At 36.4% G+C, this 21911-nt stretch overlaps 1 protein-coding gene across 1 annotated transcript in view; it reads right to left on the bottom strand.

The window, feature by feature from the left end:
* LOC127123810 (uncharacterized) overlaps positions 1 to 21911 on the bottom strand; it is a gene marked incomplete at its 3' end in the record, with an annotated part of 72189 nt that overhangs the window by 44252 nt on the left and 6026 nt on the right. Inside the window, exon 4 of the mRNA XM_051053990.1 lies at positions 19860 to 20567. Within this exon, the coding sequence (XP_050909947.1) occupies positions 19860 to 20567 (708 nt within the window). The remainder of the gene's footprint in view (positions 1 to 19859; positions 20568 to 21911) is intronic.

Here is a 21911-nt window from a genome sequence, read left to right as displayed (position 1 = left end):
CAAATTTGTGTTCAAAATAATACTCTACCTCTCCTTATTTGTCAATTTAATTTTTAGTAAATTATATTTTTGTTTTACATTATTATTTACAAATACCAAAATTAACATTATCCATAATTTTGACACATCTCATTTTTTTACATCAACTATTTTAATTTTTTTTCCATATTAAACTTTGCCCATAACTTTTATATTTTTTTTATATAAATTGTTTTGTTATTTTTTATATTACTTGTAGTTTAATTTTTATTTTAAAATAAGCATTTATTATCAGTTAACCATTTTGTTAAATTTATTATTATTTTTATATATTTTAAATACAAATAAGAATAATAAAATTATATTTTATTATATAAATTATACACAGAATAAATTCTTATCACTAAAGAATTATTTAACATTATCATTCTTTTAATAACGCTAACATACATATAATAGTAATTATAGCAAATTAACTATAATTTTTACACAATATTGTTTAAAAATAAGTTGTTAAAAAATGTTGGAGCATACTAAAGTGGACATAAAACAAATTATTGTTACTAAATAATTAGTTAAAAATTATATACCAATTATAGTTTTTTTAAATGAAAACTAACTAAATTTTTTACATTTAATTATTCTTAAAATAGATAATTAAAGAAACTATTTGATTGAACAAAAATATACATAAAATAAATGTTTGTCTCTAAAAATTTAATTATTATTTTTTATATCATTAAAATAAAAGTGAAAACAATCACAATTAATATTTCATATTTCAGTTTTATTACGTTGTTATTTAAAAAAGAGAGTCACTAAAAAACTATTGGCATGTACGGTTTTTATATGGGACAAATATTTTCCACTAATTATTTATCTAAATTTAGTATAATTTTTTTAATTTATTTAACATAAAAGTGATAATATCAATATTAGTTTGAATGACTATCTTATTTCAAGTTTGATGTTAGATCTAATTGTGTTTTAGTTTTAGATGTTTATTCTCATTTTGCCTAAAATTCAAAATGAAATACTTATAGTATACTAATTATAATTTATGATAGAGACAACCGTCAAATGTTTAATTTTTTAAATATTAACAACCTAAAAACGAGAACAGTTATATTAGAATTTAATTGAAATACACTGACGGTGTAAAATGATTTTACACTGTCAGTTAATCATAGCCGTTGGATGTTGAAACAAGTTTGATTTTTATTTTAAAAATTTATAAAGTAATGCAAACGGGTGATGGTGATAAATCGATTGTGTAAAACATTTTACACTGACAGTGCATAGAATTAATCTCATTATATTATGCTTAACTATTGAATCAACAACAATTTCTCAATTAGATATAATATTATTTATGATATTTAATATTAACTAAACATAAATTATTGATTTTAATCAATTAATTATATATATTTTTTAAATATTAAATTAACTAATCAAATAAGTAATAGCAATTCCATGCGAAAACACGGGTATTTGCTAGTTATTACATATAACGTTAAATAATAACTACAATTTGATTATAGTTATCTTTATATATTTTGGTAAAATGTCACAGATAGTCACTAGTAGACAATCATGCGAATTTAAGCGAATTAATTTAAGATCTTTTATTGATATAAATTTTTTGATGATTGATGAGTATCCTTGGAAAACTTTGATACCGTGCAAACATTCGTGAAAACTTTTCTTAATTTTTCCTAATTTAAATAGAGTTTGACATGTCGGAGAAAAATAAATTCTTTTTCCTAATTTTTCTGGAGTCAACTGTTGTCATATACCCATCGCCGTCATATCTAGACGAGAATTATTATTATCTTTAGTTTCACCTTTTATATTTAGAAGTGTTCCAATCAAACTATCACACATATTTTTCTCTACATGATCACATCAAGACAATGTCTTACATCGGGGCTAAACTAAATAGAAGATCAAAGAACATCGACCTCTTTTTCCAAATATTTTTTTCAATAGATCTTTTTATTCTTTCCAAAGACAACATTAATGTGTTCATGTCATTTATAAACTTCATCCATTGATAAAGGCTTATGAGCGATATCAAACTTATGCTCTTTGTTAAAAGCCTTCCGCAATATACGATATGGATGATTGAGTTTTAGAAGTTTTCAATGTCCAAGGTAAACTGTCATTTTTACAAACTGAAGTTGGTGGAAACACATATTAGATTCACATATAGGTCATACTTTATGTCCCTTCACACTGTATCCAGCCAAATTACCATATGCAAGAAAGTCGTTGATATTTCCAAAATAACATGACACATATCTTAAACTTTCGCTTGAATATGCATCATCAACGCCAACGCCTTCATCCCTCAAAACTTTTAAATCTTCAATTGACGGATTTGGATAAACATTTATGTCATTTCTAGACTGTTTTGGCCCCAAAGTCATCATAAATAATAACATATACTGCGACTCTTGCGTAATTAAGGAGATAAATTGTAAATTGTGAGAAGAAATGACCACGAAGTATAGTTAGTACTCAGATTACCAAAAAGGTTCATTCCATCCCTACCAAGTGCACACCTAAGGTTTCTTGACTCATGTCCAAAATCTGGAACCAACGAATCAATTTTCTTCCATTGCAAAGAATCAGCTACATGGCGAATTTTCCCATCATATTTTCTTTCATCTGCATGCCGTCTAATATTATTTGTGTCATTCACATTAGCAAACATTATGTTGAACCTTGGAGTTATTGACAAATACCATAACACTTTGGTAGGAAGACCCTTCTTGTTATCATTGTCGTCATCATCATCACCATTGTTATCCTTCACTTTGTAACGCGACTCACCATATTTCGAGCATTGATTTAATTTTTTATACTCTTTCCTGTATAATATGCAATTATTACGGCATGCATGTATTTTGATATACTCCAAACCCATTGAACATAATATCTTCTTAGTCTCATAACTACGGTCCGACAAATTGTTATCTTCTAGTAGCATTTGTTTCAGTAACTCAAACAATTATGTAAAACTTTTATCCTTCCATCCATTTTTTGTCTTCAGATTAAACAATTTTAACACCACAGATAATCGTGTAAAACTTGTGCATCCCTTATATAATGGCGCATCCTTGTCACTACATAAAGTATCATAAATATGAGATTTACTAAAAGAATATTCTCCAATATCACAGATTAAATCTTCTAGTCGATCATCCATATCTACATCAATTTCATGTCTTTGTGATGCCACAATTTTTTCATCTATTTCACCATGCCACGTCCATATTGTATAAATTTTAAAAAAATTTATAACAACATAGGTGATGGAATATTTCTTTCTTTGAATTTTTTTAATATTCCCACATATAACACAAGGATAATAAAATATTCCATTATTGCTAGGAAAATTTTATTTCGCGTATTCAAGGAATTCAATAACTCATTTCTCATACACCTGATCTAATCTATCAGCTTTCATCCAGCTATGATCCATAATACATTCTGAAATTTATATAAAAAACTTGTAAGATCATTAACAATACAAGAATAAATAAAGGAAGAACTTGATTTCCCTAGATACTCTATATGGAAATGATTTCTCCTACATGTTTGATGGATATATGGATATTATTGAGTTTAGCAAGGGTGCATTTACTGTAATGAGAACAAGAAGGTCTGCAGGTGACACCTACAAACTATTGAGAAAAAGTGTAGTAGATGATGCTGCGTAGATTGATTATGATAATGATGCAACCAAACTCTGGCATATGCGTATGGGTCATCTCAGTGAGTGTGGGATGATGAAACTTCATAAGAGAAATTTGTTGAAGGATGTTCATAGTTAAATATGTATTTATGCAAGTATTGTGTATTGGGAAAACAATGGTGTGTTTAGTTCAAGACCGGAAAACACAAAATAATGGGAATTTTAAACTACGCGCATTCAAATGTGTGGGACTGATCGCGACTTTATGAGTCGATTGGGGTACTAACTGCAAGTGCACAGTTCTATCGCGTAGTTTTAAAAGATATCGATCCCACAGGGACTTATGAATCGATATACCGTTTTCTAAGGTTACTTCGTAAAGCTAAGGCGGACGATACTTTGATTGTTTGGGGGGAAAAGTAAAACTAAAATAAGATCTAGGTTAAATATCAAATAAGCGGATATCGGTATATAGTTCTTCGTAATTAGGGAATCAAATCTTCGCTGGTTTCTTGGTTTTATAATAAATCTTTTCAGTAGACACTATTGATTAAAAGTCTTATCTCAAACTCTCGCTCTGTTGAATAGACCATGACTTTATATTAACGTAGTTGTCACTTATTAGTTAAGTCCAAAATCACTTTTTGAAAACAACAGAATCTATAGAAACTCTTTTTAAGAAAATACTAACCTTTTAAACACCCTCGTCTCAAACTCTCGCTCTGTTGACTTAGATTATATAATTAAACTTAAATGCTTAACTCTCATCCTCACAACTAACCTTTAAACATATTTTTTTGAAAAATATTAGAATTTAATCAACTCTAAAAATTGCTTTCGCCCTGATTTAGAATTAATGTCCAATTTACACTGTCCAGTTAAAAACTCAAACTTTCGTTCTATTGATTTTAACTTCTTTATGTCTTTTACTCTCGTACAAAAACTTTGGGATTAATGCTGTAAATTGAGGCCATAAAAAGAGTGACTTTATTTTTAAATGAAATTAAACCAACTTAGTTTTGATTCCTTCATTCCGCTTACTTTACATACCGATATCTAATCTAATTAGCCGGACATGCTAAACAGGTCTAAATAATCATCATGCTTAAATAAAACCATCTCAGGCAAACAATATAAATAAACAGCAATGCAGAGCATATATAAATTAAAACAATAAATTAAAGAACCTGAATAATTAATAGCAATCTTGAACACTCCACCACAGACCGGTTGGAATTGTTCTTGAACTCTTCAATCGGACAGGAAAATAAAAGCGAAGGAATAAAATTCTATGATCTAACGTAAGGTTAGATCCAGTGAAAGATACACAATAGTTTCCGGTGTAGAAACTATTATGTGAAAAATTAATTAAGTGCTTGAAAGATTGATTGGAAATAAAAATTGCAGGGCGTGACGCTCGTAACACAAGGTAGCAGGGCGTGACGCTCGTCACACCTTGTGTGGCGGTCGTCACAGCTTCAGCGCTCCTGGCTTGTAATTGTGGGCTGGGCTTTAGTGGAATTTGCTTCTCATCATCTTTTTTTTGCACCCCCTTTTCTTCCTTTTCCACTTATGCTTCTAATAAGTTACCTGAGATAAAAGGAAGGAAAAATACCGAGTAATATCGAATAAAATGAAATAAATCGAAACAAATAATAATATAATTTAATTAAATCGAGTCCAAAAATGTGATATTATTTCATGTTATCAAACTCCCCCATACTTAGACCTTTGCTTGTCCTCAAGCAAGAAGCAGTATAGAAATCGTTTTAAAAATTTAGCCAGATGAAATTTCAAAACACACATCAATTCGTACTAGGTTGCAAGTAAACCTTGTTTAGAAGTAACCTGAGTTTAATCTTGACATCAACAACTACCGTTACAACCTCAGATAACCCCACCTTATGCAAACCAGTTTGAGTCACGCTAGTATAGCTATCCTAGTTCCTTTACTCTTATTTCACCCGTTTTCATTATAGCGAAATCACATTAAGCCCTTTATCGTTTCGCGCACATAGTGGAGTGACCGGTTGGTGATTCTGATCCCCTTTTTAGCTTGAAGCTCTGGTACATAAGTTGGATAACTTCGTTATTTAGTCCATTGCAAATTGCGGGGGATCGGACCGTAGTCCGCCCTACCAAGTTCAGCACCAGATACCTGCTGAACCAACTCATAATGGATCTTTCGTATCATGCTTTTGTATGATCTGTAACCTTTAGATTAAATGATCTGGTAAGGATCACCTAACTTAATTAGTGCATTTCCTGATATATATATATATATATATATATATATATATATATATATATATATATATATATATATATATATATATATATATATATATATATATATATATATATATATATATATATATATATATATATATATATATTATTTGGGGAATCATTCACTTATATTCATCGGCTCTCCACGTAGTTTGCTATTAAGATGGTGCTGACTTCTTGTATAAACTACTCGGGGTTAATATAAAACTAAAAGTTCAAGGGATTGGTATAATAGGTACTTTTATGATCTAACATGTTGAGGTTTGTTTAGAGCGTTGGGGCGGTAATAATTTTTGTCTTAATTTCACTCGAGTTTGGTCAAATAAGCAACCTTTATACTTACTGAGTGTGTTAAATTTTTGTTATGGCTCAAGAAAATTAAGGGGAATAGATAATAAGAATTTTTCACACTAGGGACTTAACTTAAAATAAATATATATTATAAAATTTATATATATACATATATATATATATATATATATATATATATATATATATATATATATATATATTTTTATAAGAAAAGGAAATGACAATGAGAGGGAAAATAACATACTTGAAAAGGGAAGATTGAAAGAACAAGGTTTTCCCCCCACACTTAAATGAAACATTGTCCCCAATGTTTCAAAGAAAACAATAGAAAAAGAAAAAGAAACTAAAGTCAATGCTGCCTGCCGCCTCTTATTCTTGGACCTGGTGATCGTTGACGTACTTCTAAGTCGTCAAACCTGCTGAGCAACTCAGTGAACCGTTGGTTGGTTATTGCATTCCTCGCTTCATGTTGTTGTTGCATCTGGCGCATCATTTGCATCACTTCGAGATTCTGCGCTTGCATACCATCAATAGCATCCATGATGTCGTCGTTGGTTGCTGGCCTTCTTCGTCGACGACGTCGTGAGGATGGATCAGCTGCATTATCGGAAGGGTTGAGCGGGACTGATTGTTGCTCAGGACCTTGATCGCCTTGCTCCATTTCTTCAAACTCGTCTAGAGGCGGGTTTGCGTGTGCAGGCTCGGTAGCTTCGGGAGCATTCAGATCGTAGATGAAGCGGTTGGGGTTGGTGACATCTGTGAGGGCAATGTTGGGCAAAACAACGCTTGGGACTTCTTGGTTGTTTACCATAAGATAGTATCTTCCGCCTACCCTGTTTTTGATTAGGCGGCTGGACCGACAATAACGTATATCCATAAATAGGGGTGGTAAAGATTCTAAATTTTGGAGTCGGTCCCCTAGATTTAAGCCAAGTGCTATTGTGGTTATTAAACCTCCAATCACAAAAGGTTGGCGGCCTCTAGCACATAGGGTGCGGATATGATGAAATAAGAAAGAGGCGGCGTTTACCTTTGTATCCGTTGCAAAGACGCAGTGGAGGAAGAATAATTCCTTCGCGTTGACTTTGTTGTTGTTCGGTCTTCCAAAGACTGTGTTTTGCAGGATGCGGATAAAATACCGGATGGTTGGGTTATGTATATGCGAAGCAAGTAATACATCCCAGTTGTTGGTTTCCACACCGGATATTTTTCTAAAGAGATCGAAGGCGTTTATGTGCCACTGGGAGTTCTGAGGTATTCTAGGGTGGACTTGGCCTTCTACAGGGAATTGTAGCATGGTACTCAATTGGTTCTGGGATAGTGAGTACTCGGTGTTGAACATGCGGAAGGTTGCGGTGTCGGTTAAGTACTCGTCTTCACCGGTAGGAGTGGTGTATGAGTAGGAACTTAGAAATTCTAAGGTGAGTGATGGATAGGTAGGCTGATTGTATGTGCAAAGAAAGGTTAAATCAGCAAGGCGTAGCATCCATTGTATACCTTGAAGTAATCCTAATTCTTGTAAACAATTTGAATCAGGATACCTGGTAGATACGACACCTCGCTGTTGGAAACGCTCGAACTGCTCCCTTTGATAATTATCATCTTCGGATCGGAATATGATATTTCCGAATTCTTGGTTTCCCGCCATACTGATAAGTGGGTTGAAAGAAGTAAAAGGAGAGAAAATGAAATAGAATGGTTTTGTGGGAATGATGTAGAAGGAAAGGTATGGTGGGTATTTATAGGAAAGGTTTGGGAAGTTGGAAAGGGAGTGGGTGAAAAATAAATAAATGTGGTTTAATGTGAGTAAATGGGTAAATGAATGGGGAAGGTAAAAAGTGGGGTGGTGTAACGGTCGTGTCTCCAACGGTACCTAACGTTCACTTGGTCTGAAGGTGTCACGCTCGTGACAGGGGTGTTACGGGCGTCACAAGCACTTGTTGTGACGACCGTGATGGCTTGTGTGACGCTCGTCACACAGTCAGCTTGCAACGGTCACATGCGTGGGTTCTTCATAATTTGTTTTATTATTATATTTTATTTTTTTGTTTTGTTTTGCTACTGTTTATTTTATTTTGCTATTGTGATACCTTTAAATTTCCTTACATGCTATTCTACTACCATAATATATGTATTTATTTAACAGGCATAGTAATTATTAGCATATAGTGGATATCATTATTTGTAATTATAGAAATTGCATAGATCAAAATAAAATAAAACAATGATGCAATATCTTCATAAAATAATCATAATGTAACATTGGAAGAAAAAAAAGCAAACATGTGAAAGAAAAACAAATACTAATATTAAAAATAATGTGAAACAAAATTAATAAATAGCCTAAACTAAAACTAAGTAACTAAGAAAAACAACTTTTAGCCACTTGCAGGATCTCTGGCCGGAGGAGCAAAGGAGTTAACACGGTTTAGCAACTCGTGGAATTGGTTTGTCATACTGCTCATGTATCCCAGAAATTCTTGTCCCATGTTAGCTAACTCTTCTCTGATGGCGTCTTGTTCTGACATCAAAGCTTGAATGGTGGTGTTATAATTAGCTCCGGGCATATGATGTCTAAGATCGGGTACTGCCGACTCTTCGGTCGGGATAGGTTGAGGAGGAGGGTCAATATCATAATAACCAGATGGTGTCTGAGGGTCAGACTCAGCATAAGGGATCTGGTCGTCACAAATCTCATAGTCCTGGATGGATTCAGTAGATCTAGCAGGAGAGGGTATTCCGTTCAGGTTGTAGAGCCAATTATTTCGATTATGAACACTAGTCCTCGGACTAGGCAAGGTGAATAGGCAAAGAACTTGGTTGTTAATTATAAGCTCAAACTCTTCAGGTCCGAGGTTTGCTATAAACATAATGTTGAAGAGGAAGGGTATACTCATAGTTGCAATGCCACAAAAAGGGCTTAGGTCAAGCATAGGTTGACGTAATCCGATAGCATTACCAATCATGGTTATCAATCCGCCTATTTGAATTGGTGCTCGTTCATCTTGGATAAGGCGGTCAAAGTTCGCCAACATAAAAGTGGCACCATTCACTGGACGGTTCTGGGAAGCACAAAATATGATGAAGAGTTCATCACGTGATACTGTAGTACTGTTTGACTTCTTCCCAAAAAGGGTGTGGGTGATCGCGACTTTATGAGTCGAATTTAGGGTACAAACTGCAAGTGCACAGTTCTATCGCGTAGTTTTAAAAGATATCGATCCCACAGGGACTTATGAATCGATATACCGTTATCTAAGGTTACTTCGTAAAGCTAAGGTGAATAATGTTTGATTGTTTGGGGGAAAGCTAAAAACTAAACTAAGATCTAGATTAAATATTAATAAAGCGGATATCGGTATGTAGTTCATCGTAATTAGGGAATCAATCCTTTGTGCGGATATGATGAAATAAGAAAGAGGCGGCGTTTACCTTTGTATCCGTTGCAAAGACGCAGTGCAGGAAGAATAATTCCTTCGCGTTGACTTTGTTGTTGTTCGGTCTTCCAAAGACTGTGTTTTGCAGGATGCGGATAAAATACCGGATGGTTGGGTTATGTATATGCGAAGCAAGTAATACATCCCAGTTGTTGGTTTCCACACCGGATATTTTTCTAAAGAGATCGAAGGCGTTTATGTGCCACTGGGAGTTCTGAGGTATTCTAGGGTGGACTTGGCCTTCTACAGGGAATTGTAGCATGGTACTCAATTGGTTCTGGGATAGTGAGTACTCGGTGTTGAACATGCGGAAGGTTGCGGTGTCGGTTAAGTACTCGTCTTCACCGGTAGGAGTGGTGTATGAGTAGGAACTTAGAAATTCTAAGGTGAGTGATGGATAGGTAGGCTGATTGTATGTGCAAAGAAAGGTTAAATCAGCAAGGCGTAGCATCCATTGTATACCTTGAAGTAATCCTAATTCTTGTAAACAATTTGAATCAGGATACCTGGTAGATACGACACCTCGCTGTTGGAAACGCTCGAACTGCTCCCTTTGATAATTATCATCTTCGGATCGGAATATGATATTTCCGAATTCTTGGTTTCCCGCCATACTGATAAGTGGGTTGAAAGAAGTAAAAGGAGAGAAAATGAAATAGAATGGTTTTGTGGGAATGATGTAGAAGGAAAGGTATGGTGGGTATTTATAGGAAAGGTTTGGGAAGTTGGAAAGGGAGTGGGTGAAAAATAAATAAATGTGGTTTAATGTGAGTAAATGGGTAAATGAATGGGGAAGGTAAAAAGTGGGGTGGTGTAACGGTCGTGTCTCCAACGGTACCTAACGTTCACTTGGTCTGAAGGTGTCACGCTCGTGACAGGGGTGTTACGGGCGTCACAAGCACTTGTTGTGACGACCGTGATGGCTTGTGTGACGCTCGTCACACAGTCAGCTTGCAACGGTCACATGCGTGGGTTCTTCATAATTTGTTTTATTATTATATTTTATTTTTTTGTTTTGTTTTGCTACTGTTTATTTTATTTTGCTATTGTGATACCTTTAAATTTCCTTACATGCTATTCTACTACCATAATATATGTATTTATTTAACAGGCATAGTAATTATTAGCATATAGTGGATATCATTATTTGTAATTATAGAAATTGCATAGATCAAAATAAAATAAAACAATGATGCAATATCTTCATAAAATAATCATAATGTAACATTGGAAGAAAAAAAAGCAAACATGTGAAAGAAAAACAAATACTAATATTAAAAATAATGTGAAACAAAATTAATAAATAGCCTAAACTAAAACTAAGTAACTAAGAAAAACAACTTTTAGCCACTTGCAGGATCTCTGGCCGGAGGAGCAAAGGAGTTAACACGGTTTAGCAACTCGTGGAATTGGTTTGTCATACTGCTCATGTATCCCAGAAATTCTTGTCCCATGTTAGCTAACTCTTCTCTGATGGCGTCTTGTTCTGACATCAAAGCTTGAATGGTGGTGTTATAATTAGCTCCGGGCATATGATGTCTAAGATCGGGTACTGCCGACTCTTCGGTCGGGATAGGTTGAGGAGGAGGGTCAATATCATAATAACCAGATGGTGTCTGAGGGTCAGACTCAGCATAAGGGATCTGGTCGTCACAAATCTCATAGTCCTGGATGGATTCAGTAGATCTAGCAGGAGAGGGTATTCCGTTCAGGTTGTAGAGCCAATTATTTCGATTATGAACACTAGTCCTCGGACTAGGCAAGGTGAATAGGCAAAGAACTTGGTTGTTAATTATAAGCTCAAACTCTTCAGGTCCGAGGTTTGCTATAAACATAATGTTGAAGAGGAAGGGTATACTCATAGTTGCAATGCCACAAAAAGGGCTTAGGTCAAGCATAGGTTGACGTAATCCGATAGCATTACCAATCATGGTTATCAATCCGCCTATTTGAATTGGTGCTCGTTCATCTTGGATAAGGCGGTCAAAGTTCGCCAACATAAAAGTGGCACCATTCACTGGACGGTTCTGGGAAGCACAAAATATGATGAAGAGTTCATCACGTGATACTGTAGTACTGTTTGACTTCTTCCCAAAAAGGGTGTGGGTGATCGCGACTTTATGAGTCGAATTTAGGGTACAAACTGCAAGTGCACAGTTCTATCGCGTAGTTTTAAAAGATATCGATCCCACAGGGACTTATGAATCGATATACCGTTATCTAAGGTTACTTCGTAAAGCTAAGGTGAATAATGTTTGATTGTTTGGGGGAAAGCTAAAAACTAAACTAAGATCTAGATTAAATATTAATAAAGCGGATATCGGTATGTAGTTCGTCGTAATTAGGGAATCAATCCTTTGTCGGTCTCTTGGTTTTAAAATAAATCTTTTCAGTTGACTTTATTGATTAAAAGTTTTATCTCAAACTCTCGCTCTGTTGAATAAACCATGATTTTATGTTAATGTAGCTGTCACTTATAATTAAGTCAAAAAACCATTTTTTGAAAGCAATACAGTCCATAGAAACTCTTTTCAAGAAAACACTGACCGTTTAAACACCCTTATCTCAAACTCTCGCTCTGTTGACTTAGGTTATATAATTAAATTCGAATGCTTAACTCTCGTCCTCACATTCAATCTTTAAAAATACTTTTTGGAAAAGATCGGAATTTAATTAACTCTAAAACTTGCTCTCGCCCTGATCTAGAATTAATGTCTAATTTACACTGTCCAGTTAAAACCTCAAACTCTCGCTCTATTGATTTTAACTTCTTTATGTCTTTTACTTTCGTAAAAACCTTTGTTATTAAACCTGTAAATTGAGACCGTAAAAAGAGTGATTTTAATTTTAAACTTAATTTAACCGACTTAGTCTTGATTCCTTATTCCGCTTACTTTACATACCGATATCTAAGCGAATTAGCCAGACATGCTAAACAAACTAAAATACTTATCATGCATAAACAGACTCATCCCAGGCAGATAATATAAATAAATAATAAAACAAAACATTAAATAATAATTAAAGAACCTGAATGAGTTAAACAATAGTCTTGAACACTCCACCACAAGCCGGTAGGATTTGTTCTTGGATTCTTCAATTAAACAACAAATTAAAACGAAGGAAATAAAGCTAGATTCTAACGTAAGGTTAGATCCGGTAAAAAGGTGCACAATAGTTTCCGGTGTAGAAACTATCGTGCGAAAAGAATTAACTAAATGCTAAAAAGGAAAAAGGAAAATAGAAATTGCAAGGGAGATAGTGTAGAACTCGTAAAAATAATAAAGAAACAATACTACTTAAGTTGCTGGAAAAGAAAATGTGCAAAAGCGAAAACGGCAAAGGAAAAAATGTGGAAAAGCTTCGGAACCCTTTTTGGTTTTGCAAGTGGCTATTTATATATGCTTGAGTAACCGCTTTCGCTGCCAAAAAGGTCTTCAACGTGCATAAAAGCATGGCGTGGATATAGGGCTCAACACTCCCTCAACGCTCAATGTCTCTGAGGCGTTCCTTGCGCCAAAAATGTAGGGGAATGGTGTGACGGTGTGACGTCCGTCACAGGAGGGTGCAAGGCGTGACGCTCGTCACGCCCTCTGTGACGTCCGTCACATGCACGGCACCTGCGTTTTGTGCTTTGGGTTGGGCTTTGACATTTGGTTCATTTTCTCTCCTTTTTGCACCTCCTTTTCTTCCATTTTTACTTGTGCTTCAAAATAAGCCACCTGAGACAAATAGGGAGAAAATACCGCGTAATATCTAATAAAATGAAGTGAACTGAAATAAATAATAATAAAATTTAATTGAATTAAGTCCCAAAATATGATATAATTTCGTGTTATCAAACTCCCCCATACTTAGATCTTTGCTTGTCCTCAAGCAAAATTCAGTATAGAACTCGTTAAAGGTTTTAGCCAGGTAAAATTTCAAAACACACATCAATTCGTAATAGGTTGCAAGTGGATTTAGTTTAGAAGCAACTTGAGTTTAATCTTGCATCAACAACCACCGTCACAACCTAGATAACCCTGCCTTATACAAATCAGTTCAAGTACACTATGATAGCTATCCTGGTTCCTTTACTCTTGTTTCACCCGTTTTCATTCTAGCGAAATCACATTAAGCCCTTTATCTTTTCGCGCACATAGTGGAGTAACCGGTTAGTGATTATGATCCCCTTTTAGCTAGAAGTTATGGTACATAAGTCGGATAACTTCGTTATTCATCCCATTGCAAATTGCGGGGGATCGAACCGTAGTTCGCCCTACCAAGTTCAGTACCAGAAACCTGCTGAACCAACTTGTAATGGATCTTTCATATTATGTTTTTTTGTATGATCTGCAACCTTTAGATTAAATGATCTGGTAAGGATCACCTAACTTAATTAGTGCATTTCCTGATATATATATATTTTTTTTTTATGTTACTTTGGGAATCATTCACTTATATTCATCGGCTCTCCACGTAGTTTGCTATTAAGATGGTGCTGACTTCTCGTATAAACTACTCGGGGTTACTATAAAACTAAAAGTTCAAGGGATTGGTATAATAGGTACTTACCCTGATCCAACATGTTGAGGTTCGTTTAGAGTGTTTGGCGGTAGTAGTCTTTGTCTTGATTCGTCTCAAGATCGATAAGATGAGCAACCTTTATACTTATTGGGTGTTGAATTTTTTTGTTGTGGCTCATGAAAATTTGAGGGAATAGATAATAGAAATTTGTTCACACTCGGGACTTAACTTAGAATAATAGATTTTTTTTTTTTTTTTATAATAATAATTAAAATAGCAATGAAAAGAAAGGTACATACTTGAAGAAATGGAAATAGAAAGAACATGGTTTCCCCCCATACTTAAATTAAACATTGTCCCCAATGTTTTAAGGAAATGAAATACAATATGGAAAGGAAAAAAGAAACTACAACTAAGGCTGCCTTCCGCCTCTGGTTCTTGGGCCAGGTGATCTCTGACGTAAGTCTAAGTTGTCGAACCTGCTGAACAACTCAGTAAACCGCTGGTCGGTTATGGCATTCCTAGCATCCTGTTGTTGTTGCATTTGACGCATCATTTGCATCATCTCGACATTCTGTGCCTGCATACCATCAATAGCATCCATGATGTCGTCGTTGGTTGCAGGCCTTCTTCGTCGACGACGTTGGGAGGATGGGCCAGTTGCATTACCGGAAGGATTGAGCGGGACTGAATGTTGTGTAGGAGGATGATCACCTTGCTCCATATCGTCAAACTCGTCTGTGGGCGGGTTTGTTTGTGAAGGCTCGGTGGCTTCGGGAGCGTTTAAATCATAGAGGTGGCGTTCGGGGTTTGTGACATCAGTTAGGGCGATATTTGGTAGAACAACGCTTGGGACTGCCTGGTTGTTCACCATAAGATAATATCCTCCGCCTACTCTGTTCTTAATCAGGCGGCTGGATCGACAGTAGCTGATATCCATAGATAGGGGAGGTAGAGATTCTAAAGTTTGGAGTTTATCCCCTAGGTTTAGGCCAAGTGCTATGGTGGTGATTAATCCACCAATTATAAAAGGTTGCCGGCCTCTAGCACATAAGGTGCGGATATGATGAAATAGAAAGGAGGCGGCGTTTACCTTAGTATCCGGTTCGAAGACGCATTGGAGGAAGAATAGCTCCTTTGAGTTGACCTTGCTGTTGTTTGGTCTTCCAAAAACTGTGTTTTGTAGGATGCGAATAAAGTACCGGATAGTTGGGTTATGTATATGGGAAAGAAGGAGCTCTTCCCAGTTGTAGGCATCTATACCGGAAATTTTCTTGAAAAGGTCGAAAACGTCAACTGTGTTCCAGTTTGAGTTTGGAGGGATTCTGGGGTGTACCTGACCTTCTATGGGAAATTGTAGCATGGTACTCAATTGGTTTTGGGTTAAGGAGTACTCGGTGTTAAACATACGGAACGTTGCGGTACCGGTTAAAAATTCGTCTTCACCGGCGGGAGTGGTGTAGTCGTATGAACTTAAGAATTCTAAGGTTAGGGATGGGTAGGTGGGTTGATTATGAGTGCAAAGGAAGGTTAAGTCGGCTAGGCGGAGCATCCATTCGATACCTTGGAGTAATCCTAATTGTTGTAAACAAGTTAAATCGGGATACCTGGTGGAAACGACGCCTCGCTGTTGGAAACGCTCGAATTGCTCCCTTTGATAATTTTCATCTTCGGATCGGAAGATGATATTTCCGAAATTCTGATTTCCTGCCATTGTGATGAATGAATTTTGAAGGAGTGATTTGGAAAGAAAAGAAATGTATTTGATAGGAGAGAATGGTTTGTGGTGAATGAAGGAAGGTTTGGTGGGTATTTATAGGAAAAGAATTTGGAAGTTGGAAAGGAGGTGGTTGAAAAGTGAATGAATGTGGGTAAATGTGAATAAATGGGGAAGGTAAAAAGTTGAAGGGGTGTAACGTTCGTCTCCAACGGCTCTTTAACGTTCACCTAGTCTGAAGGGCGTTACGCTCGTTACAGGGGTGTGACGGTCGTAACAGGCTCTTAGCATGACGCCCGTGACAGAATGTGTGACGCTCGTCACACTGTCTGTTTGGCTAATGTTCAGCTAGCGTCCTTCAGGTAAGTTATTATATATTATTATATTTTTTTTTGGTTGTTTTCTACTGATTGATTTATTCTGCAATTTAATTTCTCCTGCATGCTTATTCTACTTTGTATAATAATAAATCATAGGTAGCAACAGTAGAGAACATAATAGCTATTGCATAATAAAATTAAATAAATAGCTTCAATAAAATGATCATAATGTAATATTGGAAAGAAGAACAAAAGAAATGCGAAAAGGAAACAAATGCGAACATGAATTCAAATAACATTAATGAATAATCTAGCTTAAAACTAAATAACTAAGAAAAACAAATAAATACTATCCATCTGCACGATCTCTGGCCGGAGGAGCAAAAGAGTTAACACGATGTAGCAACTCGTGAAACTGATCTGTCATACTGCTCATGTACCCTAGAACTTCGTGTCTCATGTCAGTAAATTCTTCTCTGAGGGCGTCTTGTTCTGACATCAAAGCTTCAATGGCGGTGTTATAATCAGTTCCGGGCATATGATGCCGGAGGTCGGATACTGCTGATTCTTCGGTCTGAACAGGCTGAGGAGGAGGGTCAATATCATAATAGCCAGATGGTGTCTGAGGGTCAGATTCAGCATAAGGGATCTGGTCATCATAAGTCTCATAGTCATCACAAATCTCATAGTCCTGGATGGATTCAGTGGATCTAGCAGGAGAGGGGGTTTCGTTCAGGTTATAGAGCCAGTTATTGCGGTTATGAACACTAGTCCTAGGATCGGGCATGGTGAATAGGCAAAGAACTTGGTTATCAATAATAAGCTCAAACTCGTCAGACCCTAGGTTTGCTATAAACATAGTGTTGAAAAGGAAGGGTATACTCATAGTAGTAATGCCACAAAAAGGGCTTAGGTTAAGCATAGGCTGACGTAATCCAATAGCATTACCTATCATAGTTATCAAACCGCCTATTCGGATTGGTGCTCGCTCATCTTGGATAAGGTGGTCCAAATTAGCTAACATAAAAGTGGCACCGTTTACTGGACGGTTCTGGGAAGCACAAAATATGATGAAGAGTTCATCACGTGAAACTAAAGTACTGTTTGGCTTCTTCCCAAATAAAGTGTGGGTCAGGATCTTATGGAAATAGCGAAAGGCCGGGTTGTGTATGTTTCCAGAGAGAAACTCATGTTCCTCGGGCTCGTCATTTCCAGTCAACTTACCCCAAAAGTGTTCAAGTTCTCTATATTCAAAAAGTTCTTCCTGGCTTACTGTGAATGTGTCAAAGGAGGTAGGAAAACCCAAAAGGTTGGTAAAGTCTCTAATATTAAATTGGTACTCCATGTTGAACATTCTGAACTGGATAAAACCTCTGCTAATTCCTTTTCCATGGCTGGGTAGATAGATTAATGAGCTAAGGAATTCTAGTGTGAGTCTCCGGTAGGTGGTGAAATGTCTTAGGATAGGGGATGTCTCCCATCCTATCTGATTCAGCAAATACAGGACACTTTGTCTTAGTCCGAGAGCAGTCATAGCCCAATCATCAGCATATAAACTAGGTAGCATCTCTCTAGTGGCTAGTTCTTCAAACTTTTGTTTCTGAGCCATCCCTCTGAATTTGATACCCATACGATCAATATGTCCCATCTGGTTAGTGTTAGCTAGAGAAAAGAAAACATGAGTTTTAGTCATGATTTGGCCAAATGCCGAAAGAAGAAAAAAGTTATTATTAAATTAAAATGAATTAGGAATGAATACTAAACAGAAATTAAAAGAATAATTAAGGAAGAAGTAGGAAGATAATAATAATAATATAAGGAAATAATAAAATAATTGTGGGTTGTCTCCCACTAAGCGCTTTGTTTAGATGTCGCAAGCTCGACAAAGAAACTGTTAAATATAATCTATTAATCCTGGAGGCATTTCGTCTAAGTGTAGGATTTGCGAATCTCCATTGGTTTCCGCATAGTGATAGTGTTTTAGACGTTGCCCGTTTACGGTGAACGGTTCTGTGGATTTGCCTTTAATTTCTATCGCTCCACTGGGAAAGATGTTAGTGATATGAAAAGGACCTGACCATCTGGATCGTAGTTTTCCCGGGAATAACTTTAGTCTAGAGTTAAATAAAAGGACTGCGTCGCCTTGCTTGAAGATTTTCCTTGATATACGCTTGTCATGCCATTGTTTTGTTCTTTCTTTATAGATTCTGGCATTTTCATAGGCGTCTCTTCTGAGTTCCTCTAATTCGTTTATGTCAAGGATTCTCTTTTCACCGGCGGCTTTATAGTTTAGATTCAGATTTCTAATAGCCCAATAGGCTTTATGTTCTAATTCTACCGGGAGGTGGCAGGATTTTCCATATATGAGCTTAAATGGGGTCGTCCCTATGGGGGTTTATAAGCAGTTCGGTATGCCCACAAAACTTCTGGTAATTTCAATGACCAATCTTTCCTTGAAGTGGCGACTGTTTTTTCTAGTATTTGCTTGATTTCTCTGTTAGATACTTCCACTTGTCCACTGGTCTGAGGGTGGTAAGGTGTCGCTATCCTATGTCTCACGCCATATTTAAACAATAATTTTTCGAGTACCTTGGATATAAAGTGCGATCCACCATCACTGACTACTATTCTTGGGATGCCAAATCTCGGAAATATTATATTCTTAAAGAGTCTAGTTACTACTCGGGTGTCATTTGTTGGAGAAGCTATAGCTTCGATCCATTTTGATACGTAGTCAACTGCCACGAGTATGTATTTGTTACCGAAAGAGGGTGGAAAAGGTCCCATGAAGTCTATTCCCCACACGTCGAAGATCTCTACTTCCAAAATACCTTTTTGTGGCATCTCGTCACGTCTAGATATGTTTCCTGTGCGTTGACATCTGTCACATTCCTTAATAGTCGCATGTACGTCCTTCCATATAGTTGGCCAATAAAAGTCAGCTTGTAGGATTTTAGAGCAAGTCTTGGATGTACTTGTGTGTCCACCATAAGGAGCGGAGTGGTAGTGTTGGATTATATTTTCCACCTCTTCTTCGGGTATACATCGACGGAAAATACCATCGGGGCCCCTTTTGAAAAGTAAGGGATCATCCCAGTAATAGTGTTTTATATCGTAGAAGAATCGTTTCTTCTGCTGGTAGGATAAGGTAGGTGGAACTATTCCGGCAGCTAAATAATTGACGAGATCAGCGTACCATGGTGTGACAGATATAGCTAAGGTGGTTTCTACTTGTTTGTCGGAGTTGTTCTCTTCCAAAGTAGCTATAAGTTTATCGTACGAGAAATCATCGTTAATTGAGGTTCTTTCCGGTTCAAGGTTCTCAAGTCTAGAGAGGTGGTCTGCTACTACGTTTTCAGTTCCTTTCTTGTCTTTGATTTCTAAATCGAACTCTTGTAGCAACAAGATCCATCTTAGGAGTCTAGGTTTAGCATCCTTTTTTGTTAAAAGGTACTTGATAGCAGCGTGATCAGTGTAAACTATTATTTTGGCTCCGACCAAGTAGGAACGAAATTTATCTAGCGCAAATACAACTGCTAGGAGTTCTTTCTCGGTAGTGGCGTAATTCATTTGCGCTTCATCTAGGGTTCTACTTGCGTAATATATAACGTGAAGCTTTTTATCCTTTCGTTGTCCTAGAACAGCACCTACAGCATAATCGCTGGCATCACACATTATTTCGAATGGTTCATTCCAGTCGGGTGTCTGCATTATGGGTGCGGAGATCAATGCTTGCTTAAGCGCTTGAAATGCTTTTAAACAGTTATCGTCGAATATGAAATCAGCATCTTTCATCAATAGTCCGGTTAAAGGTTTAGTTATCTTAGAGAAGTCTTTGATGAATCGTCGGTAAAAACCGGCGTGTCCTAAGAAGCTTCGTACTTCTCTCACGGTTCTTGGGGGTTGAAGGTTTTCGATTACCTCTATTTTGGCTTTGTCTACTTCAATTCCTCTGTTCGAGATGATGTGTCCTAAAACAATTCCTTCTTGTACCATAAAATGGCACTTCTCCCAGTTAAGTACTAAGTTTACTTTTACACATCGCTCAAGAACTCTTTCTAGGTTTTCAAGGCATTCTTCAAAACTTTGTCCGTATACGGAAAAGTCATCCATAAATACTTCCATGATGTTTTCGAGAAAGTCGGCGAAAATTGCTATCATGCATCTTTGAAAGGTTGCGGGAGCATTACACAGGCCAAACGGCATTCGTCTATAAGCGAAGGTACCAAAAGGGCACGTAAACGTTGTCTTTTCTTGGTCATCAGGGTGAATTGGTATTTGAAAGAAGCCTGAATAACCGTCTAGATAACAGAAATGTGAATGTTTTGCTAATCGTTCTAACATCTGGTCAATGAATGGTAAAGGGAAATGATCTTTTCGGGTTGCTTTGTTTAGTTTCCTATAGTCAATGCACATTCTCCATCCCGATTCGATTCGTTTAGTTATAGTTTCCCCTTTTTCGTTTTCAATAACGGTTATGCCTCCTTTCTTTGGTACTACGTGTATAGGACTAACCCATTTGCTATCAGATATAGGATATATAATACCTGCTTCTAATAACTTGGTTATTTCCTTCTTTACTACCTCACTCAGGATCGGATTTAGTCTCCTCTGGTGTTCCCTAGAGGTTTTACCGTCTTCTTCTAGCATGATGCGGTGCATACAAATAGAAGGACTTATTCCTTTAAGATCGGTGATGTGGTAACCTAGTGCGGTTGGATACTTTCTTAAGATATGTAGGAGTTTTTCTATTTCGAGTCTTCCTAGGTCTGCATTAACTATCACAGGTCGTTCAAGTTCTAAGTCTAGGAATTCATATCTCAGATTTTTGGGAAGTGTTTTCAGGTCAAGGGTTTGTTTGCTAAGACATTGCGTCGGGTCCGGTGTTATCGCTAAACATTGGTTAGATTTGTCTTTTAAAAGATAGTCTGATGATTTGTCTTCTCCTAGCTCTGCTTCTTTTATGCATTCATCGATGATATCCATGAAGTAACATGTATCTTCTATTGCAGGTGCTTTCAAGAATTGAGAAAGAATGAACTCAATTTTCTCTTCACCTACTTCGAAGGTGAGTCGTCCTCGTTTTACGTCTATGATTGCACCGGCAGTTGCTAAAAACGGTCTTCCCAGTATAATGGGAGTAATATCATCTTCTCTAATGTCCATAATTGTAAAATCAGTTGGAATGTAGAATTGACCTATGCGTACGGGAACGTTTTCAAGAATTCCTACAGGATATTTGATGGAACGATCTGCTAGTTGCACAGACATTTTGGTTGGTCTTAATTCTCCCATTTCCAGTTTCTTACATATGGATAACGGCATAACGCTAATTCCGGCTCCTAAATCGCATAAGGCTTTGTCGATGACAAATTTTCCTATGTGACAGGGTATAGAGAAACTACCCAGATCCTTGAGTTTAGGAGGCATGTTTTGGATTATAGCGCTACATTCGGCAGGGAGTGTAACGGTTTCGCTATCTTCAAGTTTCCTCTTATTAGAAAGAATTTCTTTTAAGAATTTAGCATAGGAGGGCATCTGCGTAATAGCTTCGGTGAACGGAATTGTAACGTTTAATTGTTTAAGGAGATCAACAAATTTTCTAAATTGGCCCGCATCTTTAGTTTTAACAAGCCTTTGAAGGT

The sequence above is a fragment of the Lathyrus oleraceus genome, chromosome 2 (genome assembly GCF_024323335.1).
Source record: "Lathyrus oleraceus cultivar Zhongwan6 chromosome 2, CAAS_Psat_ZW6_1.0, whole genome shotgun sequence".
In the NCBI taxonomy this organism is placed as follows: domain Eukaryota; kingdom Viridiplantae; phylum Streptophyta; class Magnoliopsida; order Fabales; family Fabaceae; genus Lathyrus; species Lathyrus oleraceus.
The sequence above is the reverse complement of the archived record's forward strand: the minus strand, read 5'-3'. Positions and strand labels throughout refer to the sequence as shown.